Source organism: Phycodurus eques, chromosome 16 (assembly GCF_024500275.1).
Source record: "Phycodurus eques isolate BA_2022a chromosome 16, UOR_Pequ_1.1, whole genome shotgun sequence".
Taxonomy (NCBI): domain Eukaryota; kingdom Metazoa; phylum Chordata; class Actinopteri; order Syngnathiformes; family Syngnathidae; genus Phycodurus; species Phycodurus eques.
Window position 1 is genome coordinate 3,084,009 of NC_084540.1, and position 26,236 is coordinate 3,110,244.

Consider the following 26,236-nt stretch of genomic DNA (forward strand, 5'->3'; position numbering starts at 1 on the left):
TACATAATTTTACACAAACATAATTTAAACAACAATTGACGCGAACTTCTGTAAAGAAAATATTGTACTGTTGTTGACAAAGGTGATTGCGGAAGTGATGTCACATCCACACGGTTCACAAAAAAAGTTCGCAAAAACAAAGATAAACACGGACAATATATAAATGCAACGACAAATAAATATATAGAATGGAAAAATAGTTATCGACGCACAAAATAAAGCAAAAGAAAGTCAACAAAATGGCGACGTATACACTAAACCTTCCCGGACGTGACGTCACAGCATGTGGGTCAAAGTTCGTACAATTCTACTCCACTTCCTTTCCTAGCAGCGGAGGCCGTAGTAACAGTACCAGTGAGTCAACATTGTTCTGGATAATCTTCAAACATCGCGTCCAATTTGACCTGTTTAAATGTTTTACCGCAGCTGATATGAAGTACACACTCAATTACCCGTAAAGCGACAGTTATGTCCACGAATATACGTTCGATAAGTCGTTCAAATGACTTAATGGCTGCGCTATGAGTCTGGGGTTGATTCCAACATGGCAGCCGTCATGTCTTTTACCAGAGTTATGCTACTTGACACTGTTTGTTTGCCATTGAGTATGTTGTTTTAATGGGACCATACATAAAACGTTTCACGTAATTTGTATCTCTTATACGTAGTTAACGCGGCATGGCACTCATTTGTAGCGGTTAGCCGCTCAGAAGCGAATGCTAACTGAGCCGGAATTGTTATTTGGCCTTACTTATTAGTTTTTCTGATGTTGTGTTAACACTTAGTTGATGATTCCTTCTTACTTGTGCAGAAATGGGCAAATTTATGAAGCCTGGGAAGGTGGTGATGGTCCTCGCTGGACGTTACGCCGGCCGCAAAGCTGTCATCGTGAAGGTAAAGATCCATACAAACATGGAAATTATGCTCCATACGTCGAGACAACTTTAGCAGTGGTATTATTTTGTGCAGGGCTTGATGTTTACTTGGTAGCAAATCATTAATATGCATTTAATGGGGGCCACAGGAAGACATTTGTGAAACCATAACTTAAAAAAAAATGGTAACTAGGGATTGTGTTCATCACTTGTTTTGCTAACCTTTGTATTATCTGTAAATGGTGATCTGTGGTGTCCTCACGAAAAAGGCCAGAAGGAGACACTCCTGAAGTTGATCCTCTTGCTACATTTCCTGTTCTGTGTTTATTGTCTTTGGTACCCTTTAGCGGTGGGACATGCGAAAGTAAAACTCGTGTGAAGTCAATCCTATAGCTACCCACTGAGCTGAAGTCTCCCAAGATTTCTTGGAAATAGTTTGGAGTCTGTTTCACATGCCATTTGCAGCATCTACAGTACGGTGGCGCCTTGCGATAATGGGCATCCCATTTATTGGGTTTTAGTGACCTTGTCGTTCCAATACCTTTGGAGCGGACTGTGTGTCTATTATTCTGACCCCAGTTGCCCAAGGTGTACACGCCAGAAGAAGCAGCACAATAACAATTGAAGTGAAATGTGGCCCCCCAAAAAATTATTTTCTACATTTTAATTGTCATTACCGTGTTTTTATAAAGTGCATTTGAAATACAAATGTTTTGTTTTTGCAAGCGTGGTCATGGAACGAATTTAGACTGTCGCCAGCCAATCGCAGGGCACATGTAAACAAACAACCATTCACAACTACGAGCAATTTAGTCTTCAACCTACCTACCAAGCATGTTTGGGGGATGTGGGAGGAAACCTCTGTACCCGGAAAAAACCCACGCAGGCACGGGGAGAACATGCAAACGCCACACACACACACACACACACACGCCACCCCCGGTCCTCAGAACTGCGAAGCCGATGTGCTAACCAGTCACCCACTGTGCCGCCAACTGTAACTACATTCCATTAAAAAAAGGTTTTGCATTAATCATGTTTTTGAATGTTTGCATCTCATTTCATTCAGAATATCGACGACGGCACAGCCGACCGGCCTTACAGCCACGCCCTGGTGGCCGGCATCGACCGCTACCCTCGCAAGGTAACCGCCACCATGGGCAAGAAGAAGATCGCCAAGAGGTCCAAGATCAAGGCCTTCGTCAAAGTCTACAACTACAACCACCTCATGCCCACGAGGTCCGCGGCGGTTCCGTTGCTGACCAACACTTTGGATGTCTTGGGCGGGGATTCAGAGAACTAAAATGTATTTTTACTGTGTAGATACTCCGTAGACATCCCCCTGGACAAAACGGTGGTGAACAAGGATGTCTTCAGGGATCCCGCTCTCAAAAGCAAAGCCAGACGTGAGGCCAAGATGAAGTTTGAAGAGAGGTGAGTTTAGTTTCCAGGAAAGTTCTGACTTGTAAAGATTACTTTGGTGTAGTTCTGATCAGGTCCACTTTTGTTTCGCAGGTACAAGACGGGCAAGAACAAGTGGTTCTTCCAGAAGCTCAGATTCTAAATTCACCTGATTTCACAAATAAAACTGTTTAAAAAAAAAAAAAAATAATAATAATAATCTGTTTGTGTGCTTAGCTTTGTGTCCCGGCCCACTAAGCATTACATTACTTATAGTCCTGTTATGTTGCATCGTTTGTTTTTCCCCTTAATCTAGTTAATTAAAATGTTATTTTCTTGATCTCATTAAATTTAAACATTATTGTTTACTTGATTAGTTTTCTATCAGTCATTTAAATCATATCAAAATTAATTTTTAAATAGATTTTTTTGGTAAAAAAATACAGTAGTGAAAAACATTTTGTAAATTGTGTTTTGTTTACAGTCAAAAACGGTAACATTAAATTGGTTAATTGTTCTCTACATTAATTTTTTTTTGTAATCATGGTGTTTTTAAATTGTAAATTAAAAAGTAAACTAATTTTACATGTTTCTTTAGTGGTTAATACAAATTAAAAGTAATTTTACATACACATTTAAAATTTGTATTTATTGTGAATAATAGTTCATTACAATTAAAACTAATTTAATTCAATTTACATACACATTTGAACCTGATCTGTCCATTATAAAAATCAGCAGACCGGATGGACACAAATGGGCTTTAATGTAAAAATAATGCAGACTAGCTGTAAACAGCACATACAAAGAGAAAAGGGACATTTCATGGAGAATATTCAGCGGAAGACACGCGGACCAACCAATGGTGGTCAGCAGGCACTTGACGAGGGCACACTGAAGATGGCTCAACTCATTTCATTTCAGACAATATATCATTTAAAAACATGGAAGAAAAAAAAAAACAATGCAGGCGGCTAACATTTGCTCGCACGAATAAATCTCCACATTTAGGGCCTTTGTCTGTGCAGCCGCTTGTCCTACCTGGCTTTGAGTGCAAAATGGCCCCATTCGTCCGTCCACAGTAACAGTTTAAAAAAAAAAAAAAAAAAGCACCGCAATGCAGCTCATCGCTGAGCTACAACTACCGTCTTAATAAGGAGTACCATTGTGCTTGCTATATTACAGTCTATTCATAAAGTCAAGCTGTGTTGTTGCATACAGTTCATATTGCTCCAAGACCACTGGCTACAGTCTCTTGTCTCTGTGGAGTGGCAGGAGTGCATTAGTGGTTTTAGATATGTAAGAAAAGAGAGAGAGCAGAGGGGGGGATTACTGGTGGCCCAAAGAGGAATTATGGGATGTAACTGTTGATTCTACTGCCTTGTGGAAAAAAATATTTAAGCCACCACAGGCGCCCATTCGCTGGCCTTACGTCCGTACTGTGAAAAGACAACAAGAGAAGAATTCAGAAGTTTGGAGACCCCCACCCAAATTTAACTTGAATCAACTTTCAAGGAAATAATACAAACATTTCTTTACAGATATTGTGAAAATAAGTCTCTCACAAGAATGGCAGTAGAGTCAGAACATGTAAATCCAGTCCTGAATAAATTACCATTTGAAATGATCGGCAATTATCTTCCGTCTTCCGTTCCGCTTATCCTCACTAGGGTCGCGGCCGTGCTGGAGCCTATCCCAGCAATCTTCGTACACCCTGAACTGGTCGCCAGCCAATCGCAGGGCATATATAAACAAACCTATTCGCACACCCATTCACACCCACGGGCAATTTTGAGTCTTCGATCAACCTACTTGATTGGCAATTACAGTTCCCATATTTGGGCAATTTAGATCTCTATTAGAGTGACTCTGTAACATGGACTTAGTACACAAGTGTCAATTTCATTTAAAAACAAACAAAAAAAAACCATGGTTTTGTCATATAAGTGTCCAGAAAAGGTCCCTTCGAGAGCTACTTGTGTTTGACCCAATTTTGTATCTGCTTTGTCCATATTTGTCTAAGACCCCCCCCCCCCCCATCTGATTGGTTGCCTCTGTGGAGAAGACCCAATTGTGCCTTTTGGCAGGAAACAAAAAAAAAGTCTGGAACTGCGTGCACGATTTCAATTCATATTTCATGTTTACTGAGGCGCCATAGAGCCAATATAACACGCCAAATACTAGTTTTGCTCAAATATGGGCGCTTTAAACATTAGAAAATGAGCCATCAAACTGCACGGTGCGGCCATCCGTATGTATGTTGTTGTTTATGCGGCCTTGCACATTGGAACATTTTCAACATGCTTATAAATCGCTACGTTTCCCCACGGGTTTGCATTAAATGTTCAGCAACATTGACTCTTGTGATTGCCTACTGTCTTGTCATACGTACAAAATGTTGAATATAATTCCGCTTAATTTTCTAAATAAACACTAGAGCGCCTTGAAAAGTTGCGAAATACTGTGACCAAGTTGTGAACACTGACGGTGCTTATGTAAACGAGCTCCTCTCTGTTCGCATCCATGTTGTTAGTATAAGCGGCGCACATCGGCGAGGCCGCGCCCATCTGTTCCGTCACTCACCTGGATATCGGTGAGCTCTTTGTAGAACCTCTTGGCCAAGTCGGGTCCGTTCTGCATGGTTGGGATGTTGTATGTCTGAGAAGGTTGGGAGAGCTCAGTGGGTTTTTTTTTTTTTTTTTTTGGGACGATCAAAAACAAACAAACAAACAAACAAAAACAAAAACGCACCTGGCCCTTGTAGAGGAGGCTGCCCACGGGACACACCACGCAGGCGGTTCCGGCGCCAAACACCTCCAGAACCCGGCCGGCGTCCACAGCGCCCAGCAGCTCCTTCATGCTCATCGTGCGCTCTGTCACTTGGAACTCGTCCTGTACACATGCGTCGCAATTTAGGACTTGTTTCATTCTCATGTTAACATACATTGAATTGTAATTAAGTCATCAAGTGTTGCATCAAATGTTATACGTATACAAAAGTGGTTATTGTATCTTTTTGTGTTAACCTGTGCCAAAGAATTCAATGTGTTGAAAATACTAAAAAAAATAAAATAAAATAAAAATTACATTCCCATCTTTTATTTGTATTGCTTACAATTCACTTAATTATGATTAATTAACGCATTATTGAAGACAATTAATTGAATCTGAATTATTACAATCATGGTATTATTTACAATAAAATCAATCAACCAATTATTTAATCATATACGTACATGAATAAAAGTTAATACAGTATATTTTATTTAAACGCACCCAGGTTCGGGCCAGGTCCAGCAGAGACTGTCTGGTGACTCCGGGAAGGATGATGCCGTCCAGAGGCGGTGTCACCAACTCTCTCTCTGCACACAAAACACCATTTTTTTTTTTTTACATAACACTATATCGGAATTTTTAAAAAGTATAACTAAAAAGTCCACTAAAAATCCCTTCATAGTGCGTTCGGGAGTCGAAATGACTCCTTGCTCATTCCCTGCTCCCTAATCGCTATCGAGGGTTTTTTCTACATACAGAGAAGTATGCTTGCTCATCATATTGATGAACCTCATGCGAAGGTGGTTTGTTTGGGTTGAATAGTTGAACTACTGAATACCGTCGTTCATGTAACATGGGTTCTTAATTGTGTACATGCTAGATGCAAGATGTTGATGCTTTATGATCCTCTCCGTTCTTGTTTTGATTTTCACTATTCGCGACAGGGCTCGGTCCCTATCTGCAGCCAACCGCGGTGATTCGGCATAGTGGTTGTCGAATTGCCGGCTGCCGTGTCATACCTCCGTTTTGGTTGGTCCAGAAGATGAAGAGGTTCATGGTGCCGACCTCGGTGATCTCCTCGTTGTCGCCGTAGAGCCACAGAACTTGCTGGCAGCCGCGCTGAACTGCCTCATTCTGAACTGCGATGGTTGGACCGTAGTTCCTGCACGACACACGCTGTTAGCCCACATACAAAAAGCAAGAAAACATGGAAAAATAATATTCATATTATCAAACATTAAGACATGCCACTGAGAATTAAGGCCAACAAGTTCTATTCTGGTCTCATCAGACCAGAGAATCTTATTTTTCACCATCTTGGAGTTTTAGCAAACTCCATGCGGGCTTTCATGGGTCTTGCACTGAGGAGAGGCTTCCGTCGGGCCACTCTGCCATAAAGCCCCGACGGGTGGAGGGCTGCAGTGACGGTTGACTTTCTAGAACTTTCTCCCATCTCCAGACTGCATCTCTGGAGCTCAGCCACAGTGATCTTTGCGTTCTTCTTTCCCGTTCTCACCAAGGCTCTTCTCCCCCGATCGCTCAGTTTGCCCAGACGGCCAGCTCGAGGAAAGGTTCTGGTCGTCCCAAACGTCTTCCATTGAAGGATTATGGGGGCCACTGTGCTCTTAGGAACCTTAAGTGCAGCAGAATTTTTTTTGTAATCTTGGCCAGATCGGTGCCTTGCCCCAATTCCATTTCTGAGCTCTTCAGGCAGTTCCTTTGACCTCATGATTCTCATTTGCTCTGACATGCACTGCGAGCTGTGAGGTCTTCTATAGACAGGTGTGTGGCTTTCCTCATCAAGTCCAATCCGTATCATCAAACACAGGTGGACTCCAATGAAGGCGTAGAATCATTTGAAGGATGATCAGAAGAAATGGACAGCACCCGAGTTCAATAGGAGTGTCACAGCAAAGGGCTATAATGAGCGACCATTATGCACTGATTTTCGCAATTCATGCTTTTGGGTTCATGCTATCTCCTCTGAATAGTGGGGTTCCATCGTACTTTAAAAAATGGATTTTATGAAGTTTGAATGTGTTTAAAGTGTGCGGGAGGGGCAAAACTACCCCAATTTTTTTTTATATGGTCGCACTGTATGTTTTGTTTCTAAATATATTAAATAACTTTGAAGGTAGGTGTTGACAATATGTGCAGAGACTGAGAACATATATTACTGAATTGATTATTGATTGATTTTTTTCACCATCTCAGCGGTCCAGATTTTTTGGGGTGGGGCAAAAATGGGGCCGCGCTGACGCGAGCAGGAAACAGCATGAATTGCCTCTCCCCCATGATATAAACACCAAGCGCCCATTATTACATGCAGTGGCCATTCGGCGGAATTGCCACTTCCTTATTCATAACAACTTGGCCCAGTTCTACCAGTATAGCGTGCAGTTAGCCACAAAACTATGCCCACAACTCGAAAAAGCACATTTGCCCTGAAGTGTAACGTGTTTTGAGTTATTTGAGCTAGTTTTATAGTTATCTGCCGTCTGGCCCCACGCGCATTGCATAGCGAGGCAGCGGTAAACTAAGACGGGATCCGCTGCCATCCGACCCCTTGCCAGAGGTTAGCGTAGCTGCCGGAGGTCCTATGTCAACTTTCAAAGACATTTTTGGTGACTTTGGGGGGGACTTTAAACCCAGTTGTGCCCAAAAGCAAAATGGTTTTGCCGGCGGGGTGACTCACCCTCCCATCTTGTAGGCGCCGACTCCCCCCTTCCAGGCCCGCACGAACGACGGGTCGGCCAGCAGCGAGACGGGGTTGAAGGCGCCCGTGGCGAAGTACGGTCCCACCGGGCCCACGATTACGAAGAGCAAGGCTTGGCTGGCCCGAGTCACGCCCAGCGACGGCTGCCGACAGATTGACGGTCGTATGATGAATTATATACAAGAATAGGTTCCCCGAGCGACTTACCTCGGTACCGATGAAGGTGGGCCGAATGTAGAGGCTGGCATCCTGGGAGTATGGAACCCACTCCTGGTCCAACTCCACCAGCTTCTTGATGCACTCCAGCAGTTCACCTTTGTCGAATGTCTGGGAAAAACGACGATCGTCAAAGACACGCGGGCGTGCAGGCGGCCACGCCAACAGCAACTGGTTGGAACTCACGGGCAGACAGCTGCGCTCGGCGCTGCGGTGCATGCGCTCCATGTTGAGCATCGGCCGAAAGAGACGCACGCGGTCGTCCGCGCCGCGGAATGCCTTCATGCCTTCAAACAGCTGACACGCAGCAAAAAACAACAACACAACGCAAGCAATGAGAATATAAGCTTCTTGATGAAAGCTCAATGTTCAATGTTACTTATTTCATTTCAGTGCATGAGAGTTGTCCATCTGACGCCTATTTGAAATCTTTGTTATTTTTATTTGTTTTATTCATCAATAAAATAATATCTCCATTTTAAAAATTACCTTTCAGGTGAATGTTTTGTTTACTAAGAAATAGTACAAAATAACATAAGAGGTCAGTTTTGTGTTTTTCAGAATTTTCTAAAATTATGACACCAATTTTAAAAAAGTAATACCGTTCACTTTTTTCAAAAATATGTACAACATTTTAATTACATGTGAGTTATTTTTTCAACAAATTGTTTTGTTTATTTGTAGTGTTATTTACTTTTTAAAATAAGTTGATAATTTTTAAAGATGGCAAATGAAGTAAATTTTACTTATATTTTTAAGAATTGTCTAAAATTAAGATTTATTTAATTGCATTTGAGGCCAATTTTCTTTAACTGAAATTATGGTTTGTTTTAATTTTAATACAATCGATTTAAATCTATTTTTGATTAGAAATAAATACATAAATTACAAATGTATTACATTTTAGGATAATTTTATTCTTTTCATTTTATAAATAAATTGCTACATTCACACAGGTAAATTTGTATGTATACTAAATTAAAATAAAGAAAAATTACATTTGAAGTAAAAACAAAAGGCAGGTATTTTTTTTTTACATTTGAGGCAAATTTAACATTTTTATTAAAAACATAACGATTAATTACGTTTGAGGTCAGTTTTCATTTTGAAATAAGAAAACCATTTCCATTTGAGAAACATTTTGAGGCTTTTCATACTCACAATGGTCTAACACCTATTTTAATGCCATTAAGCGATAAATGGCATTACAATAAAAGGTGTGAGGCCACACATAAACAAACCAAAAATTTAAAAAAAAAGAATAAATATGATTGGCACGAGCCCGACTGACCTCGATGGAGTAGTGCAGAGCAGAGCTGGCTGGGTGCAGCGAAATGTTCTGGAAGGGTTGGATACGGGGCGCCTCCCAGCCGCCGTCAGCCGACCACCGCGCGGTCAGCATGTGGTCCGAGAACTGCTTCCCGAACACCAGCGAGGACGGGTCGGGCTTGGGCGCGCATTTCGGGTTGCGCTCGATGCCGAGGTCGGCGGCCTGCGGCGGCGCACCGTCGGCGGAACCATAACGACAGTGATTGATTGCAGCGCACGCATGCTTGGTTCATTTTTTTTTTTAAAGACAATTATGTCACATGACAAGAAGTATGAGGGCTATACAGGAAATCAATAAAATCACACACACACAAATACAATTTTACTATCCTAAAATTCCAATTTTAATCTTGTGTTTTTTTTTTCTTTCTTCCAGTGTAGCCCTACTACTGTGTCACACATCATAACGACACGTGCTTCAATTAAGAAGAATTAAACAAGAGACGAGAACGTGTGAGGAAAAGCAGAATGTCAGATTTAAAGAGTGACACATCAAACTTTCCCATGATGCATCGCTGCACGTTACCTTAAAGGAGCTGGTGAGGCGGCGCGGTGCCAAAACTAAACGAAGCGTCTGACTCAATCTTCTTCGGACCACCTGAACAACACACAAAAGTAAACAGAGGTGAGCTTGTACCGCGCATGACTCATGGGTGTGCGGCGCTCTCGACCAATCAGCTGCCAGCGTGTCGCCGTTCCGCAAATAGAAACCTGACACACTTCCGAGTGGTCTGTGGGAATATGATCAACTGACAAATTGTCAGCTGACTAAACGTGTTGGCTCAAAAAAAAAAAAAAAAAAAAAAAAAAAAAAAAAAAAAAAAGAGAGCTGTGTCATGCTGGAACACAAACATTAAGTCATAAATATTGAAAAGTAAGAATACCACTTTATTCAGACTTACATTTGTTTTTACAAGACATACTTACAGTTGAGCGCGAATACTAAACCATGCAATTATGGCTTGCAATTTTGAGGATAATGTGTTTTATATTGCTCAAAAACACAAACCTTTATTGAACCTGGAATGAATTTGACTCAAACAAAAAAAACTAAAACATTTATATTTGACAGGAAGATTTCGGTAATGTCGTGACAATAAAGTCTTATTCTTTTAAGAAAAAACAGTCATAATCTTACTGGTATAAAGTTGTTTTTTTCTAAGGAAAAGTGGTAATATCATGATATTAAGGTCAAAGTTCAACAAGCAAGGAGAGCCATATTTGAACAAGTGCACTTCAAAACAACAACTTTATTTTCGCTATATTACATTTATTTCCTATGAAGAAAATAGGACTATATTATTTTTAAAAAAATACACCTTTCGTTCTGGAATAATAATAAAAAAATATTTATGCAGGGACGTCAAGAGTTATGTAATGACATTTGCCCTGACATTGACTGAGCGACCAGCTAAAAACGAACACGATCAAACTTTCAAATGAACGAATGAATTATCAGCCTAATAGCATCATAGTCGAAGTCATTTTTAACTTACTGTCACAATATCAATAAATAACATGTACATTTAATAATAGCAATACGCATGTTGCGTGTAAATCCATTTATGTAAATGTGCATCTGTGAGCGCGTCAGACTTATTCGCCACCGCAGTGTTGTGTGTGTGTGTGTGTGTGTGTGTGTGCGTGTGTGAGGATGATGCAATTTGTATTAGTGTTTCAGTCGTTGCATCAGTAAAAGTCGTACAAATCCAAACATGTTGAATGATGTTTAAAATAGTCGAAAATCGCTGAGAGTTGACTTGAAACTGGCCGTTTCTTCCGTTTTATTGACATTAACATTGTTGACAAATACAGAATATTTGCACGACAACCACAACTGTGACAAAATAAAAATAATAATAATTTAAAAAAACAACAATAGGACATTCATAAATCGGGATTAGGGGCTAGAGTATTGCATTCGACGTATTAGCATGGATAAACAATGGAATGTACTGGGTGCTGCGTCGCGTCGGCTCGCTTTAAAATGTCATTCTGTCATTGTGTCTCAAGTTACAAAGATTGTTAAATACGCCGAATTAAAGAGTGAACAATGACGATTCGCAGCCACGATTTCCTTTGCGTCACCGCGTCTTCACTCTGATGCTTTTTGGGCAGAATCGCGAAAATTCCCAAATGTACGACTGGGATTCCGTCCGATGTCCTTCGTTTCCTAGCTCGGCGGTGCTCCGGCGGGACTCGGTAGCTCAAGCATCGCCATTTAAACGTTGTCTTTACTCGCCATCGGCGAGCTTAAAGTGAGGCATTAACTCGAAGAGGTCAAAAGATAATGACGACATTGTTCGCCTTTGGACTCACCGACCGGAAGGCTGCCATCTCCGTGCTGTTGCTGTGTGCACACTGATTATTCACTCGTAAGGAAACAAATGCCTAATAGTTCCGCCTTGCGCAGTCACATCTTCAAGACGCCCGATGGCAATAAATACAATATTCTAATATAAATCCATGATTAAAATTTAGATTTTGTCTTAGAAACAAAACGCTTCGAGTGTGGAATGAGATTTGAGATGAGAAAATAGTAGACTGGAGTTACTTTTTTCGAGTTCTATTGACGAATTGCAACGAAGGAGTGTCTCGAGCGTCACTTCTGATTGGCTGCAGCCAGTTTGAGCGCTCACAGTTGATTGGCTGATGGAGGGGCAGGTGCTGATTGTCAGACAAGAATCTCCAAAAAAGACCTCCACCCTTATTTCCCCCAACATTGAACAAGTTAAACAAAGTTACAGACATGCAGTATTTTACTCACATTTTTTTAAAAGTTGAGAGTACAGTTCATAGTTCTAGATACCTGCTGCAAAATAACAATAAAAAAAGTGAAGATTGTAAAATACTGTAAAATCAATGGTGAATTTAAGAAACTGAATGTAGTAACAATACAACATACTTGGCTAGGATTTCAAAGTAGGATTTTAAACAGGTGTTTATGGTTTTAAGCCTGGGTCAGAATCAGAATCAGTTTTATCGGCCCAGTATGTTATAAGACACAAAAGGAATTTGTCTCAGGTTAGTTGGAGCTACTCTAGTATGACAACAAACAGCCACTACGACAAAATATACATTTAGGCAGAGGTGGGGAGGAACATTCTACATTTACTCCGTTACATTTACTCAAGTAACATTTTGGATAAATTGTACTTGTCAGATAAATTTCAATGAAGCATGCTTTTTACTTTTACTCAAGTATTTATGTAAAGAAAGACTAAACAGCACTTTTATTCCGTTACAATAATCTACATGCCAATAATTGAGTGTGGGATCTATTTATCTATTTTTAGACTTTTGTTTTCGACTTCTACATCGGATTACCACTGTGACGATTGAAGTTCACCAATCAAACGACACAAGAAAGTCACATGTCACAGTCACTGTCATTTCAAACTGCTCTAAATTGTGAGAAGACTCTTTGCACAATTGTCAAAAAAAAAACGAAAAAAAAAAAAAAACAATCTTGGCCTCACCACCAAAAAAAATCATCTTGGCCTTACCACATGACCGGTAACCTTTCTTTGCTCAGTGACTCTGCGGACTGTGTTTTTTATGTTTCTATGTCTCAAAAATATTTTCTGTCAAATGGATGTCTGCTGTCAGTGCAAACTGTAGGCCGGTCCCAAGCCCGGGTAAATACAGAGGGTTGCGTCAGGGAGTTTCGGGGAAGGTTGTGCTGTAGGAATTGTCTCCCTCTGATGGACTAATTGTGAACTACACGAGTTCTCCCGAATGACGTCAGTCCAAACATTAAATCAAGTTTGAGGCAAAAAGTGCACAGGGGATTATAAAGTGTTATAAAAAAATATTAATAAATAGTTTTAATGCACATAAAAATTCATTTTCATCAGCAATAATTTTTAAATCAAGCAATCATTTATTTGATCTATTTTTAATTTCTGCTAGAGTTGACAAACTGCTGCCTACTTTCATGCACTCTTATTTTCGTTGTTCATTGAAAATCGAAATGAAGCATAAATAATAAAATAAAAATGAAAGCAACTTTTAAACACTAATAAAGACAAAATACATAAAAAAAAAAAATTAAAAAGCAAGTACATGAAAAAAAAAATCAGTTAATGCCATCATTTTACATTCAATTTAATTAAATTAGTTCATAATTAAGATTGAGTCATCCTTCTCCACTGGAAGGAAATTACACAGAAACAGGAAACAATAATGAACAGTATTAAAAGGGATTATTGTGATTTCTGAATCGTTTGCTAGGCAATCATTTGCAGTGTGTTTAGGGAGATGCTTTGAGTGTGTGTGTGTGTGTGTGTGTGTGTGTGTGTGCGTGTGTTAAAGCAGGCAAAGAGCCAGCGGTGGCATTGGCCTTTGGAGACGCTGGAAGATTAAATTTCTGCCTGACAGCGTTTCCTGTCGACGCGAGGAGCATACGGAGAGAGAAAGAGAGAGGAGTGAGCGTAAGGGCGTCCCCATCAAGTCACCCACAAACACGCTGAACGGTCGCAGATTAACACCAGGTACCTCTGACCCCTCCACCTTACTGACGAAAGGACAGCAAGGAGCAACAGCGTGGACATCATCAGCATGTTTGAGAGGGACGGGTGAGCTGAGGGCACCCTGATGGGGCGGCGGGCACGGGGGTGACACATTAGTTGAATCCACAGGAATCGCCAAGGTAAGACTGATTTCCTGCACCATAGAGCAGTCCATCTCAAACGAGTTAGTCATAAATCATTATGTCATATCATTTTTAATAAGTGCAGACCTACATATGGGGGAGTGGCACCCCAACAAAACAAACATCATAAACCAATTACAGTGTTACCGCAATTTGCAGGGGAACGTTGCCGCAAATAGTAACAATCGACAAGTAGTTGAGGCCACTCCCCTTCAAGGTTTATAATTGCCTATAGATGCCACAAGATAGCGGCAAAGCACTATGTTTGTCGAAATGAAACTCCTCAATTCACTTGAACTGGTTTCAGGTGGCACAGTCATATATGTCCTCAAAAGGAAACCATAACTACAATATGACCCGCAAGCAAAATGAGCTTGACTTGGCTTAGAAGATCAAATAAATTGATTTTGAGTCCTTAAAAGTGGTCTTGTATCGATTTAAGGTTGAGAAATGGCAAGCCCAGACAAGGATGGCGGTAGCAAAGACAAGCATCTGTCCGAGGACGAGGAAAAATGGGCCAAAGACGAGCACAATCAGCAGGAGAAGGAGAGCGGGAAGGTGGTGGTGCCGCCCTCGGGTGGGGACACCAAGCGGGGCAAGAGGCGCACCCCATGCAGGAGCGGCTGGGCCCTGACCGAGCGTTTGGCCATCAACGTGTCGGGCATGCGTTATGAGACCCAGCTGCGCACCGTCGCCCAGTTCCCCAAGTCCTTACTGGGAGACCCCCGTAAGCGGCTGCGCTACTTCGACCCCGCGCGGAACGAGATATTCCTGGACCGCAGTCGGGTGTGCTTCGAGGCCATCCTGTACTTTTACCAGTCAGGCGGTAGACTGCGGCGGCCCGCCAACGTGCCGCGCGATGTGTTCTTGGAGGAGCTGCGCTTCTACCAGCTGGATGAAGACATCCTGGAACGTTTTAAGGAGGACGAGGGCTTCCCCAAGGAGGAGGAGCGAGCTCTGCCCAGCGGGGAGCTGCGACGCCGGCTCTGGATGCTCTTCGAGTATCCTGAGTCATCCAGTGCTGCCCGCATCATTGCCATCGTTAGCGTGTTGGTCATCATCATCTCCATCCTCATCTTCTGCCTGGAGACCCTTCCTGAGTTCAGGAACGAGAGGGAGCAGAGAGAGGTATGTGGTGACCCTAACGCAGTCGCGTCTTTTATGCTCACAAACCGCTCTCTGTATTGTCTCTTTGTCTTAGTTCATGTTTGATTAGTTAAACTGTGAAGTTGATGTAGCTTCTGTGTCTATGTGGGTTTTATAGTGACCAATGACGTTCTCAAGATTTAGTTCTCAAAAACATAATCCCCGAATCCAAATTGAATACCCTTCTGATCTCCCTCGATGATACTTGTTTCACGAGGCGGCCTCTGCACGCCGTATCATAGAATACTGGTGAGTTTTCAAGTTGTACCTTAACAATTTCGAAAAGAGTTGATGTGGTGATCAATCCAGGTTGAAGTACACTGTCCACTGGGATAGACTTCAGCCCACAGACTGAAAACGCATACATTAGGTACATGGAAGACCGAATTATGGTCGCGGGACGCTGGAGCCTATCCCAGCTGACTTCGGGCGAAAGGCGCGGACTACACCCTGAACTGGTCGCCAGTCAGTCAGCAGGGCACATATAGACACAGACGACCATTCGCACTCACATTCACACCGTCACTGAGTGGGAACTGAACCCACGCTGCCTGCACTAAAGTCAGGCGAGTGTACCACTACACCGTCAGTGACTACCCCAGTGAACCTAAAAGGGATAATTGGTATAGAAAACAGATGGGCAACTGGATGGACATTCCCAACACTAGAATGCATAGAGCTAACAGGGAGGCTCTGTGACAGGGTGCCAAGAAGGTGGTAATGAGGTGAACATGGGGGGGGGGGGGGGGGGTGATCTTAGGTGGTGACAGGTGTCCCCTTTCCAAGCAAAAACGGTGGAGAGACATTTCTGAGGGATTGGGAATCAGGAGAGACGACAGTGAGTCAAGTTTTAGATGAACTCCATTCCGGTAAATAGGAGAGGGAAAGGAAAATGGGGGAAATCAGCGATCTCTTTCCTTGAGTATCCAGGAAGCAAAAAAAATGAAGTCTGAAGGCAGAGATGTAAAGGGAAAACACATTCAGATGGAGACGCTATTCCAAAAGACGAGGTAGAGCCAAGTGCATAGAGGCAAGGAAAGCAGATGAGGTGCTCTCGCGTTACCCTTCTGAGATGGAGACCCCTAAATTTAGATGAAGGATAAGCCATCCAGATATGATAATGTATATTAATAAACTTGTGCACACTGAAAACACCACCGGGACAAGACACATGACAAGCTACCAGGGTGGTCACCAAAGCAAATCAGGCTTGGGTAATTTGATTTGGAATATGAGTTGAGTTTGGAGTTAAGGATAAGGGTTTGATTTAGGGGTTGGGTTTAGGGTTTTGATTTTGTTTAGGGCCCGAGGTAGAGAAGGGTCAGGGTTTTGACGAGGACTTGAATTATGGTTAGAGTTGGGTTAAGGTTAGCGTAGGCAGGGAAATGACTGCGAAGTGATGATGAGTCGAAGGGTACGTACGGCATAGAAAATCAAGTCCGGACAGTCAGGACTGACATAGCAAAGCGTGAAAAATGCAAAAATAAGTCGAGCGCTGCGATAACCAAGGGTAACTTGAGCCGGCTCGTTAGTGCCAAGTTCTGTGAAGTCGCCCACTTCCCAGAAAACGAGTCTGGATTGGTGTGAAACTCCATTCAATCGTTTTAAATATAGACCTGGAAATGAAAGTCTGGGTGGAAAATTCACGCGGACCAAGTGTAAGCAGAGGAGTGGTAAATGTTAGCGTCAACGTCAAATTCTTCTAGTGTGCTGAATAACCACTTCCATCCTGGTTTTGTCACATATGACCATGTCGCAATGGCAATTCTTGGCATAAACCACATCAGCGACCAATAAATGGAGCGTTTAACGAGCAAACTGTACTATATAGTCTGCCAACAAAAGATTGCTGAAAAGAGGGACAGCTTGGCTATTTTGGAAATGTTACCATTGGAAATGCTGGAAAAGATTGTACTAAACTCAACCGAACTGTACTAGAGTACGAAGGTTGTAGGTGCGACCCCCAGCTCCCGGTGACCATGTTGAAGTATCCATGAGTAGTTTAGTGATGAGGTACCTTGAATTTAACCAATGACGATTACTCGTCGTCTTGGTACGTAAGTCCTGGTACCCCACAAGTCCATTTAAACTGGAAAAAAAAACGAATGGTGTGAATGCTGAAAGAATATTTGGTATTATTATCTTTCCGTTAATTGTCGTGCCACTACTTGCACACTTTTCATCCAATTCACACCATGTTCTCCTTTAACACATCCCCCACATTTTACACACATTTCCCATTCATTTTCCACATTCAAAACATTCAGCTCATTCAGAACACCTTCAAAACACATTCTTGCATTCCCCAAATTCCAAGATTTTCCCCCACACTTCACGTTTTCCCACATAATGACCTGTTCTACACGATTCCCTCCTCCTTCAACATTTCTTGACCGATTCAAATCATTTCAACTGGAAAACATTTTCCACATTTTTTCCACATTCAAGTACCGACATTTCCCCCACATTGAGTTGTATTCGACATTATTTCCTCCGACTTCAACATTTCAAAACATTCCATCCATCCACCCATTTTCCATACTGTTTATCCTCACTCGGGTCGCGGCCATGCTGGAGCCCGACTCTGGGCGAGAGGGGTGTGCACACCCTGAACTGGTCGCCAGCCAATCGCAGGGCACATATAAACAAACAACCATTCACACCCAGGGGCAATTTAGAGTTTCGATTAACCGACCATACATGTTTTTTGGGATGTGGGGCACGGACGGGGAGAATGCACAGTCCACACAGGCGAGGCCGGATTTAAATCCAGGTCCTCAGAACTGTGAGGCAGATGTGCTAACCAGTCGTCCACTGTGCTGCCCTTGTCTCGAAAATATCCCAAAATGTTTTCCGAAAATATCGATAAATAAATAGTACTACTTTTTTTTCCCAACTACAAAATATTTCCCACATTAGCCAAATTCTAGTTTTCACCCACTTTCGCCCACATTATGACGTGTTCGACATTATTCCCTCCTCCTTCAACATTTCTCGACCGATTCAAACTGTTCCAACTTCAAAATGTTTGGATCGTTGAAGCCATCTTATTATTTCTATTAAAATATTCACAAAATGTTCATAATAAAAGCCCAATTTTCAAATAAAAAAACAACAACATATTATCCAGTTTTCTCATTTTTTGACTGATTCGAAACATCCCAACTTCTAACTGTTCAGCTCACTCTACATCATTTCATAACATTCAAGATCATTTCAAATCAATCTATATTTCATTCATCATTTCAGCATTCACACACAATTTCTCCGGAAATTGCATCGTCTATGTTGTGAGTTTTGTTCTGTATGCGAATGTGTTCGTTTTGCTAACTAATGCAAGTACAGGTACTGAGTGCAGAGTAGCTAATGAGCAAATGTACTGTACGTGCAAATGTACCTGTATCTCGCTAAACCCAAGTAATGACTTAACTCGACGTAGGCTAATTAAAATGAGTGGCGACCGGACTTGACTTGCTTTATATTTTCTTAGGAATGACTTAAAACTTTGAAGGTTATGACTTGAGACTTTTTTTTTATTATTATTGATGACTTACACGACTCACTCCCACATTTGATAACCAGAGTCTTTGTCTTTCAGAGGTTCACTAGCGTTCTTCGCTCAGCCGTAAGCAACGAGAGCCTCCCACACTCGGCAGTGTTTTCCCCCTTCCAGGATCCCTTCTTCATCGTGGAGACCATCTGTATCTGCTGGTTCTCCTTTGAGCTCATTATGCGCTTCAGTTGCTCCCCCAGCAAGACACACTTCTTCAAGGACGTCATGAACACCATCGACTTCTTCGCGATCATTCCTTATTTCGTCACACTGGGCACGGAGCTGGCCAGGGACAAAGGGGCGCAGCCCTCTGTGTCATTAGCCCTGATCCGCGTCATCCGGCTAGTGAGGGTCTTCAGGATCTTCAAGTTGTCCCGACACTCCAAAGGTCTCCAGATCCTGGGCCAGACGCTGAAGGCCAGCCTGCGAGAACTTGCCCTGCTCATCTTCTTTCTCTTCATCGGCGTCATCCTCTTCTCCAGCGCCGTCTATTTCGCAGAGGTGGACCGCCCGGACACGAACTTCACCAGCATCCCGGAGGCCTTCTGGTGGGCTGTGGTTTCCATGACGACAGTGGGCTACGGCGACATGTATCCCGAGACGGTAGGCGGCAAGTTGGTGGGCTCCATGTGTGCCATCGCCGGCGTGCTCACCATCTCACTGCCCGTGCCTGTCATCGTGTCCAACTTCAGCTACTTCTACCACCGCGAGATGGAACGGGACGACACAAGCGTGTACCAACACGTGTCCACGTCCATCTGGGAAGATGATGACGAAGATAACGAGGAAGAGCTGGATGAAGGGCCTGAGGATATAGGAGAAAGCACACCACTCTATGGAAGGAACAGCAAAGCAGATGGAGATCTTGGTCGGGCGAACGTTCTCCTCAGAGAACCTCTGGTCACTCAGGTGTGAAGGAACCACAGACGAGGGTGTTAGCTACTTTGTAAAATTCAAAGGAGACATGGACAGGGAAAACCTGCAATCAACCTCATTCAGGTCAATTGACTTGTCGCTAAGGCAGATCCCAGAAACGCAGAGGATTATCAGTTTGACAGGTTCCCAGCAGGCCTCTCTTGAAGTTCGTGACATATTTGATGATTTTTGAGTTTGCAACTAGTATTGGTGCTGCTAGCGTGGCAACTAAGCTAATGAGGGTAACTCCTGGTTAGAACATTTGTATAGGCCCGAGTTTTGCTTTTTCAATGATTGTAACAGTTCATCTCGATGTTGAGACAGCGGTTACATTTAATCCTCGATACGTAAGGTACATTATCTTAGACCCCTATCTCTGGCCGAGATGTCGCCGAGACTGCTGAGACTGATGAGTCGGGAGACCAAAATATTGCTTGCACTCTCACCAAAAAGATGTTTGGGAGACATCTCCAGACAACGTGACAACCAATTCGCCTGGAAGTCGCTCATATAGGCCTATGTACTGTATATTATAGATAATGATATCTAATAAATATATACATCCATCCATTTTCCTTACTGGTTATCCTCGCTGCTGAAGCCTATCCCAGCTATCTTCGGGCGGGAGGCGGGGTAGACCCTGAACTGGTCGCCAACCAATCGCAGGGCACATATAAACAAACAACCATTCCTCCTTTCAGATCCTCCCCAGTTCTGTCAGGTTGGATGGTGAACATTGGTGGACAGCCATTTTCAGGTCTTTCCAGAAATGTTCAATTGGGTTTAAGTCAGGGCTCTGGCTGGGCCATTCGAGAACAGTCACGGAGTTGTTCTGAAGCCACTCCTTCGTTATTTTAGCTCTGTGCTTCGGGACATTGTCTTGTTGGAAGGTGAATCCTTCAGGCCAGTCTAAGGTCCTGACCACTCTGGAGAAGTTTTTTCGTCCAGGATATCCCCGTACTTGGCCGCATTCATCTTCCCTTCGATTGCGACCGGTCGTCCTGTCCCTGCAGCTGAAAAGCACCCCCACAGCATGATGCTGCCACCACCGCGCTCCACTGTTGGGACCGTATTGGACAGGTGACGAGCAGTGCCTGGTTTTCTCCACACACACCGCTTAGAATGAAGGCCAAAAAGTTCTAGCTTGGTCTCATCAGACCAGAGAATCTTATTTCTCACCATCTTGGGGTCCTTCAGGTGTTTTTTTTTTTAGCAAACTCCATGCGGGCTTTCATGCGTCTTGCACTGAGGAGAGGCTTCCGTCGGGCCACTCTGCCATAAAGCCCCGACGGGTGGAGGGCTGCAGTGACGGTTGACTTTCTAGAACTTTCTCCCATCTCCCGAGTGCATCTCTGGAGCTCAGCCAGTTAAATACATGAGTGTCACAGAAAAGGGTCTGAATACTTATGGCTGTGAGATATTTTAGTTTTTCTTTTTTTAATAAATCAGCAAAAATGTCAACAATTCAGTTTTTTTTCTGTCAATACGGGGTGTTGTGTGTGCATTAAAGAGGGAAAAAAATGAACTTAAATGATTTGAACATATGGCTGCAATATAACATATATATATATATATATATATAAATAATTATATTATATAATGATGAAACATAATATATTATGTGTTTGTGTGTACGTGCTGCGTGGTGGACAGTCTTCTAATGAGGAAGATGCTTTAACTTACATAGAATCCAAAATATTGGGGCGATCATTGGGATATTTTCAGAGGTTGAAGTGGGGGCGGGTAGAGATGTCCATATACATTTTGGTGACGATTTGCGCTCAGAATTGTGACATTAAGCTCCGTGAAGGTTTTTCTCTATACCTGCAACGCGCACACACAGGAGTCGCCAAAAGGTCTCCAATGAAATCGAACATGTCGGATTTCACCGCGACTCCTCGGTAACCCAGCTCGTCTCCAGGAGACGTCGCAAAGACGTCTCCGCGACCGGTGGAGACTCGAGTCGCCGTCAGGTCACCAACTAGTCTCCGGGCCAGTGAGATTTTGATTGCGTCACTTTAAAATGCCGCCTGTCGACTTAAAAGGAGCACTGATGCTGTGTCGCAAGTACATTTTTTTTTGGGTCACATACAAACAAACAACCATTTGCACTCACATTCGCATCTATGAGAATTTTAGAGTCTTCAATCAACCGAGTACGCATGTTTTTGGGATGTGGAAAGAAACCCGGAGTACCTGGAGTAAACCCACGCAGGCACGGGGAGAACATGCAAGCTCCACACAGGCGGGGCTGGGATTTGAACCCCGGTCCTCAGAACTGTGAGCCAGACGTGCTAAACGGTCACCCACCGTGCCGCGTAAAAGAGACTTCACTATGTAAAACTCACGCCATTCCGCCTCTTGCGGTCACAGTGGACCGAGCTGGTCCAGCTGCTGCTTTTTATTTGCAAGGCGGTACATCAACAAACATCAACATCCTTCTTGAAATAATCCCCATGCTAATGTACGCCACATGGGCCACATGGGTTCTTTTGATTTGCTTTGTTTTGACGGGAAAAGTCACAATTGGGCCAAGAATCCCATGAAGGTCACTTCATCATTAGATACACCCAATGTATGCTCACTTTTGATTGACACAAATTAATTTTTTTTTAATTTTGGTGGTTCCAAAACACAAGCCGTTTGAATTCTTCAGGTGACCTTATATAGCACCAGGAGATGCCAAAATATGCCCACTGGACCCCTTGGATGAATATTGCATATCCACAGACACATATATTTGATTAATAATTAATATGTGCGTACATATGTGTTGTTTTAAGTCAATGCCCAACAGAAGAGAGCATTTAGTTCTGGAATGTGACACAAGAGAAAAGCTGCCAACATACTGGAGCCTGACCCCGGCCGGGGCGAGAGGCGGGGTACACCCTGAACTGGTCGCCAGCCAATCGCAGGGCACACATAGACAAACAACTAGTCACACTTACATACACACCTATGGGCAATTTAGAGTCTTCAATCAACATGTTGGGACACGGGAGGAAACCCGAGCACCCGGAGAAAACCCACGCAGGCACAGGGAGAACATGCAAACTCCACACAGGCGGGGCCGGGATTTGAACCCCGGTCCTCAGAACTGTGAGGCAGATGTGCTAACCACGCCTCCATACATAATTGTGTAAAACACAAAATTCTTATTTATTGCTTTATTCATCTGATAAATAAAATAAGTCACCATGAGGACAGTTGCTAACGTGGGAGTGGTGTAATTAACACGCACGGCAGCAGAGGTCGCTGTTGCTCAGCATGAATGAGTTGCAACAGGATCGTTTGAAACGCAGGACAGGAAGTTGTAGTACACCTTACATTACAGTATTTTTATTTGAAATGTGACCGATCTACCATACGTATATATCTACCGTGTATACCTACCTGGCTAGCCATTTATCTATATACCCAGCTACATGTATATCAACCAACCTAAAAAAAAAACACACACACATCTACAGTACATAGCTACAATTCGATATTCGAACCGGTCGACCAGCCAATCGCAGGGCACATAGAAACAAACAACCATTCGCACTCACAGTCACACATCCGGGCAATTTAGAGTCTTCAATCAACCTACCATGCATGTTTTTGGGATATTGGAGGAAACCGGAGTGCCCGGAGAAAACCGGCAGATATGCTGACCAGTCGGCCATTGTGCCTCCCTTGTGTAAAACATAAATAAAAATAGAATACAATTTATTTGCAAATATTTTCCAACTTATATTCAATTGAATACAGTACAGAGAGAAGATATTCAATGTTCACACTGACATACACATACACACAAAAACATTGTTTTTGTGTGTATGTGTGTGCAAATATACTCCCATTTTGAATTTGATGCCTGCAAGATATTCCCAAAAAGACTGTGAAAGTTAAAGTTGATTCAATCGAATATATGTGTATTTTAAAGGATTTTCAATTCATTGTATACTGTTTTTATTCGTTGTACACCTCATCCCAACTTCGTTGGAATTGGGGTTGCCAATTTACCCATCTATTTACCTACCGACAGACTGGCCTACCGACCTACACAACCGGTAATCTACCCACCGACCCTCCCATCTCGCGACCTACTTTTGACATACCTACCTAGCAGTTGACAAACCCTACCTATCCAACTACCCATCTACCTACCTACACATTCATCGACCAACGTTCTACCTGCCTTCCTACCAACTATCACTTTCTGCTGCGTATCTTCACGTTGACGTGCTACCTGCCCGATTAGAGCGTCACTGCGCCGAAGTTGACTGACATGCGTCGCGTCAGAACATCGTCCGACTTTCACCTTCACGTCACTTGACCAGACACACACACACACACACACACACACACACATACCAAGCCTGCCACGCAGTCATCCAGCGCTCTTATGTTGTCTGGGAAGAATGAAAAGGATTGACGTCTTTCTGGCCATCTGCCGCCACCCCCCATCTACCATCCCTCCATCTTCTTTGAGAGGATTAAGTGTGTTGATATGTGTATCTTTGTATCATCAATGGTGTGCATGCCTGTGTGTGTGTGCGCCATCCAATAATTTCTTTGTGATCCCCCCGTCTGTGACGTGTGACCCCTTTCGCACAGCAAATCCTCCCACAGAAGTTAAAGAAAACGCTCTTATAGGAACTCTTGGAGGGGGTTTTATTGTGTATATATATACACACACACGCACACGCACACACACCTTCACAGTCCTGCCATGTCGAAAAAAAGAAAGGCATTCAAGCGGAGTCGGGAAGTGGGAGGTGTGCGACTGTGCGTTCCAGATCAACCAGAAAGAATCCGAATAAAAGTCAACACAAAACAATGACCAAAAACAAAACAAAAAAAGGAAAAAAAAAAGCGTGACGTGTGCGTTTCGGCAACTATGAGTCATCAAGCAAGAACATCACATAAAGAAAAATTACAACGTGCTGAGAGATGGTAGGAGAATGCGGGAGCGACGGCGTGTTTCGACCAAGCGGTATCGTCCACTTGACGCTGACACAAAATGGCGGAGACTATGTCAGGCCATTTTTGTATGCCAAGTTCACGGTGAGCAAAAAGTGGCACAGGATGAACAACCTTTTTCCATCCTGTACCAAACGGGACCCAACCGCGCTGCTTGGTGCAAACGAGGCTTTCACGAGGGGAGCGTTTTCTGTTGGAAATTATGAATCAAACACCAGTGAGAGATAAATGAATTTAATCATTTTAGCGTCATACGAGAGGTGTTTTGATTGTGACACGAATCGAAACAAGCGGACACGAGATGTTTTTCACGGCAGGTCGCACGGTAGAATGGCGTGCCGCCGGTCGTACGCGGTGTCGTCGCTCTCCTCGCCGTCGCTGGGCTCGCCGAGGGCGCGCTCTCGTTCTTCCTCCTCCTCCGTCTCGCTCTCTCGGTGCGGACGCTCGCGGTCGCGGTCCCGGTAGCGGTGAGGCAGGGCAGGGAGCTGAGGGACCACACGCACACATCATTCCAGGCCGGTTAGGACTGTTAACTGTTTGACCGTTACCTACCGACCAAACTACCCATCTACATCAATACCTACCAACAATCAACCTACCATCGATCAACCAATCTGCTTCAATACCTATCATATACTGTCATTACCTACCTACCTACCCAACACTATCACATCTAGCTAGCTAGCTGCCTACCAATCTACAAGTACAAACTATTTGTGTCACCTGCCTTGACTCAGATATGAATTGAATTGACAACCCATTCTTAATCCATAGGGTTCAATATGACATCGCAATTATCATATTATGCAATTTTAACATCTGAAAAGTTTGTATGACCGGTGGTGTTATGTGACCGCAGTGAAAACCCTGCTAGCACGCCGCTAGCAGGGTTTTCACCCTGATTGCACCCAACCGCTACGATATATAAAATATGAGTTAATACCGCCACTTTATAGTATAGTACATTCCTGCCCACGCCAACCATGTCGTGAATTTGGTCTCCACTTCTGCCTCTGACATCGATTGTGGCGATGCAAAAGGGCTGTTCAAAAAGCCATTAGTTATTTACCAATTGATACAAAATGGATTGATATTTTTGGAAATGACTGCCAGTTTCATTTTCTTGTGCAAAAAATACATAAAATACCAATACAGGGAGCACAAAGCCTGCTCGTACCTGGTTTTCGTGGCTTGGCAGGGCGGAGTAGCCCGGCTCCGTCCTGCAGAGGAGGCGAGGTGAGTGGGCGCGGAAAGGCCGAGGGGAGTGGGAGCGGGAGCACACGGAACGTGGGGAGGGCGAACGGATAGAGCGCGGCGAAGGGGAACGGATAGAACGGGACGGCGAGTAGTTGACAGAGTGGGACTGAGACAGGACGGGGCCGTGGTGGTTCTGCTTGGGAGGACGGGGCGACCGGGGGGGCAGCTCGGGCGGCTTGAGCGGGTCCACCAGGTCCATCTCGGTCAGGACGGGCGGCGGCGGGATGAAATCCAGTTCCTCCTCCACCGGGAGAATTTCCATTTCGGCCGCGTCTATTTCCTGGAGCTCCGCTTTGGACAAGTGGTCCACGATGCCGGCCCCGAAAGAATCACCCACAACATTGATGGAGGTCCGCATCCGGTCGCTGAGTGGTATAAGGAGTAAGTCATAAGCAAGTTTTAAGTCTTAACCTTCAGGTTTCAAACCACTC

The 26,236-nt window shown here is 43.5% G+C and overlaps 4 protein-coding genes across 4 annotated transcripts in view; 2 read left to right on the forward strand and 2 right to left on the reverse strand.

Moving 5' to 3' along the window:
- The first annotated feature begins 276 nt into the window (after window positions 1-276).
- Window positions 277-3,655, forward strand: rpl27 (ribosomal protein L27). Its single transcript, XM_061699769.1, has 5 exons — window positions 277-354; window positions 812-894; window positions 1,945-2,114; window positions 2,199-2,309; window positions 2,391-3,655. The coding sequence occupies exons 2-5, from the start codon at window positions 814-816 to the stop codon at window positions 2,437-2,439; spliced, it is 411 nt and encodes a 136-aa protein (XP_061555753.1). The 5' UTR covers window positions 277-354; window positions 812-813; the 3' UTR covers window positions 2,440-3,655.
- On the reverse strand, window positions 3,024-11,828 carry bcat2 (branched chain amino-acid transaminase 2, mitochondrial). Its single transcript, XM_061699768.1, has 11 exons — window positions 11,632-11,828; window positions 9,839-9,910; window positions 9,275-9,475; window positions 8,170-8,280; window positions 7,975-8,094; window positions 7,747-7,910; window positions 6,071-6,213; window positions 5,553-5,638; window positions 5,028-5,168; window positions 4,860-4,934; window positions 3,024-3,715 (listed from the first exon to the last, which is right to left on the reverse strand). Exons 1-11 carry the CDS (start codon window positions 11,647-11,649, stop codon window positions 3,674-3,676), a joined length of 1,173 nt encoding a protein of 390 aa, XP_061555752.1. The 5' UTR covers window positions 11,650-11,828; the 3' UTR covers window positions 3,024-3,673.
- A 2,588-nt stretch (window positions 11,829-14,416) lies between these two features.
- On the forward strand, window positions 14,417-19,580 carry kcna7 (potassium voltage-gated channel, shaker-related subfamily, member 7). The gene is made up of 2 exons (XM_061700869.1): window positions 14,417-15,094; window positions 18,711-19,580. The coding sequence occupies exons 1-2, from the start codon at window positions 14,417-14,419 to the stop codon at window positions 19,578-19,580; spliced, it is 1,548 nt and encodes a 515-aa protein (XP_061556853.1).
- Window positions 19,581-24,798: 5,218 nt separating this feature from the next.
- Window positions 24,799-26,236, reverse strand: part of slc1a9 (solute carrier family 1 member 9) — a 30,636-nt gene continuing 29,198 nt past the window's right edge. Inside the window, 2 exon segments of the mRNA XM_061700806.1 lie at window positions 24,799-25,033; window positions 25,726-26,170. Coding sequence (XP_061556790.1) covers window positions 24,857-25,033; window positions 25,726-26,170 — 622 coding nt within the window. The 3' untranslated portion in view covers window positions 24,799-24,856.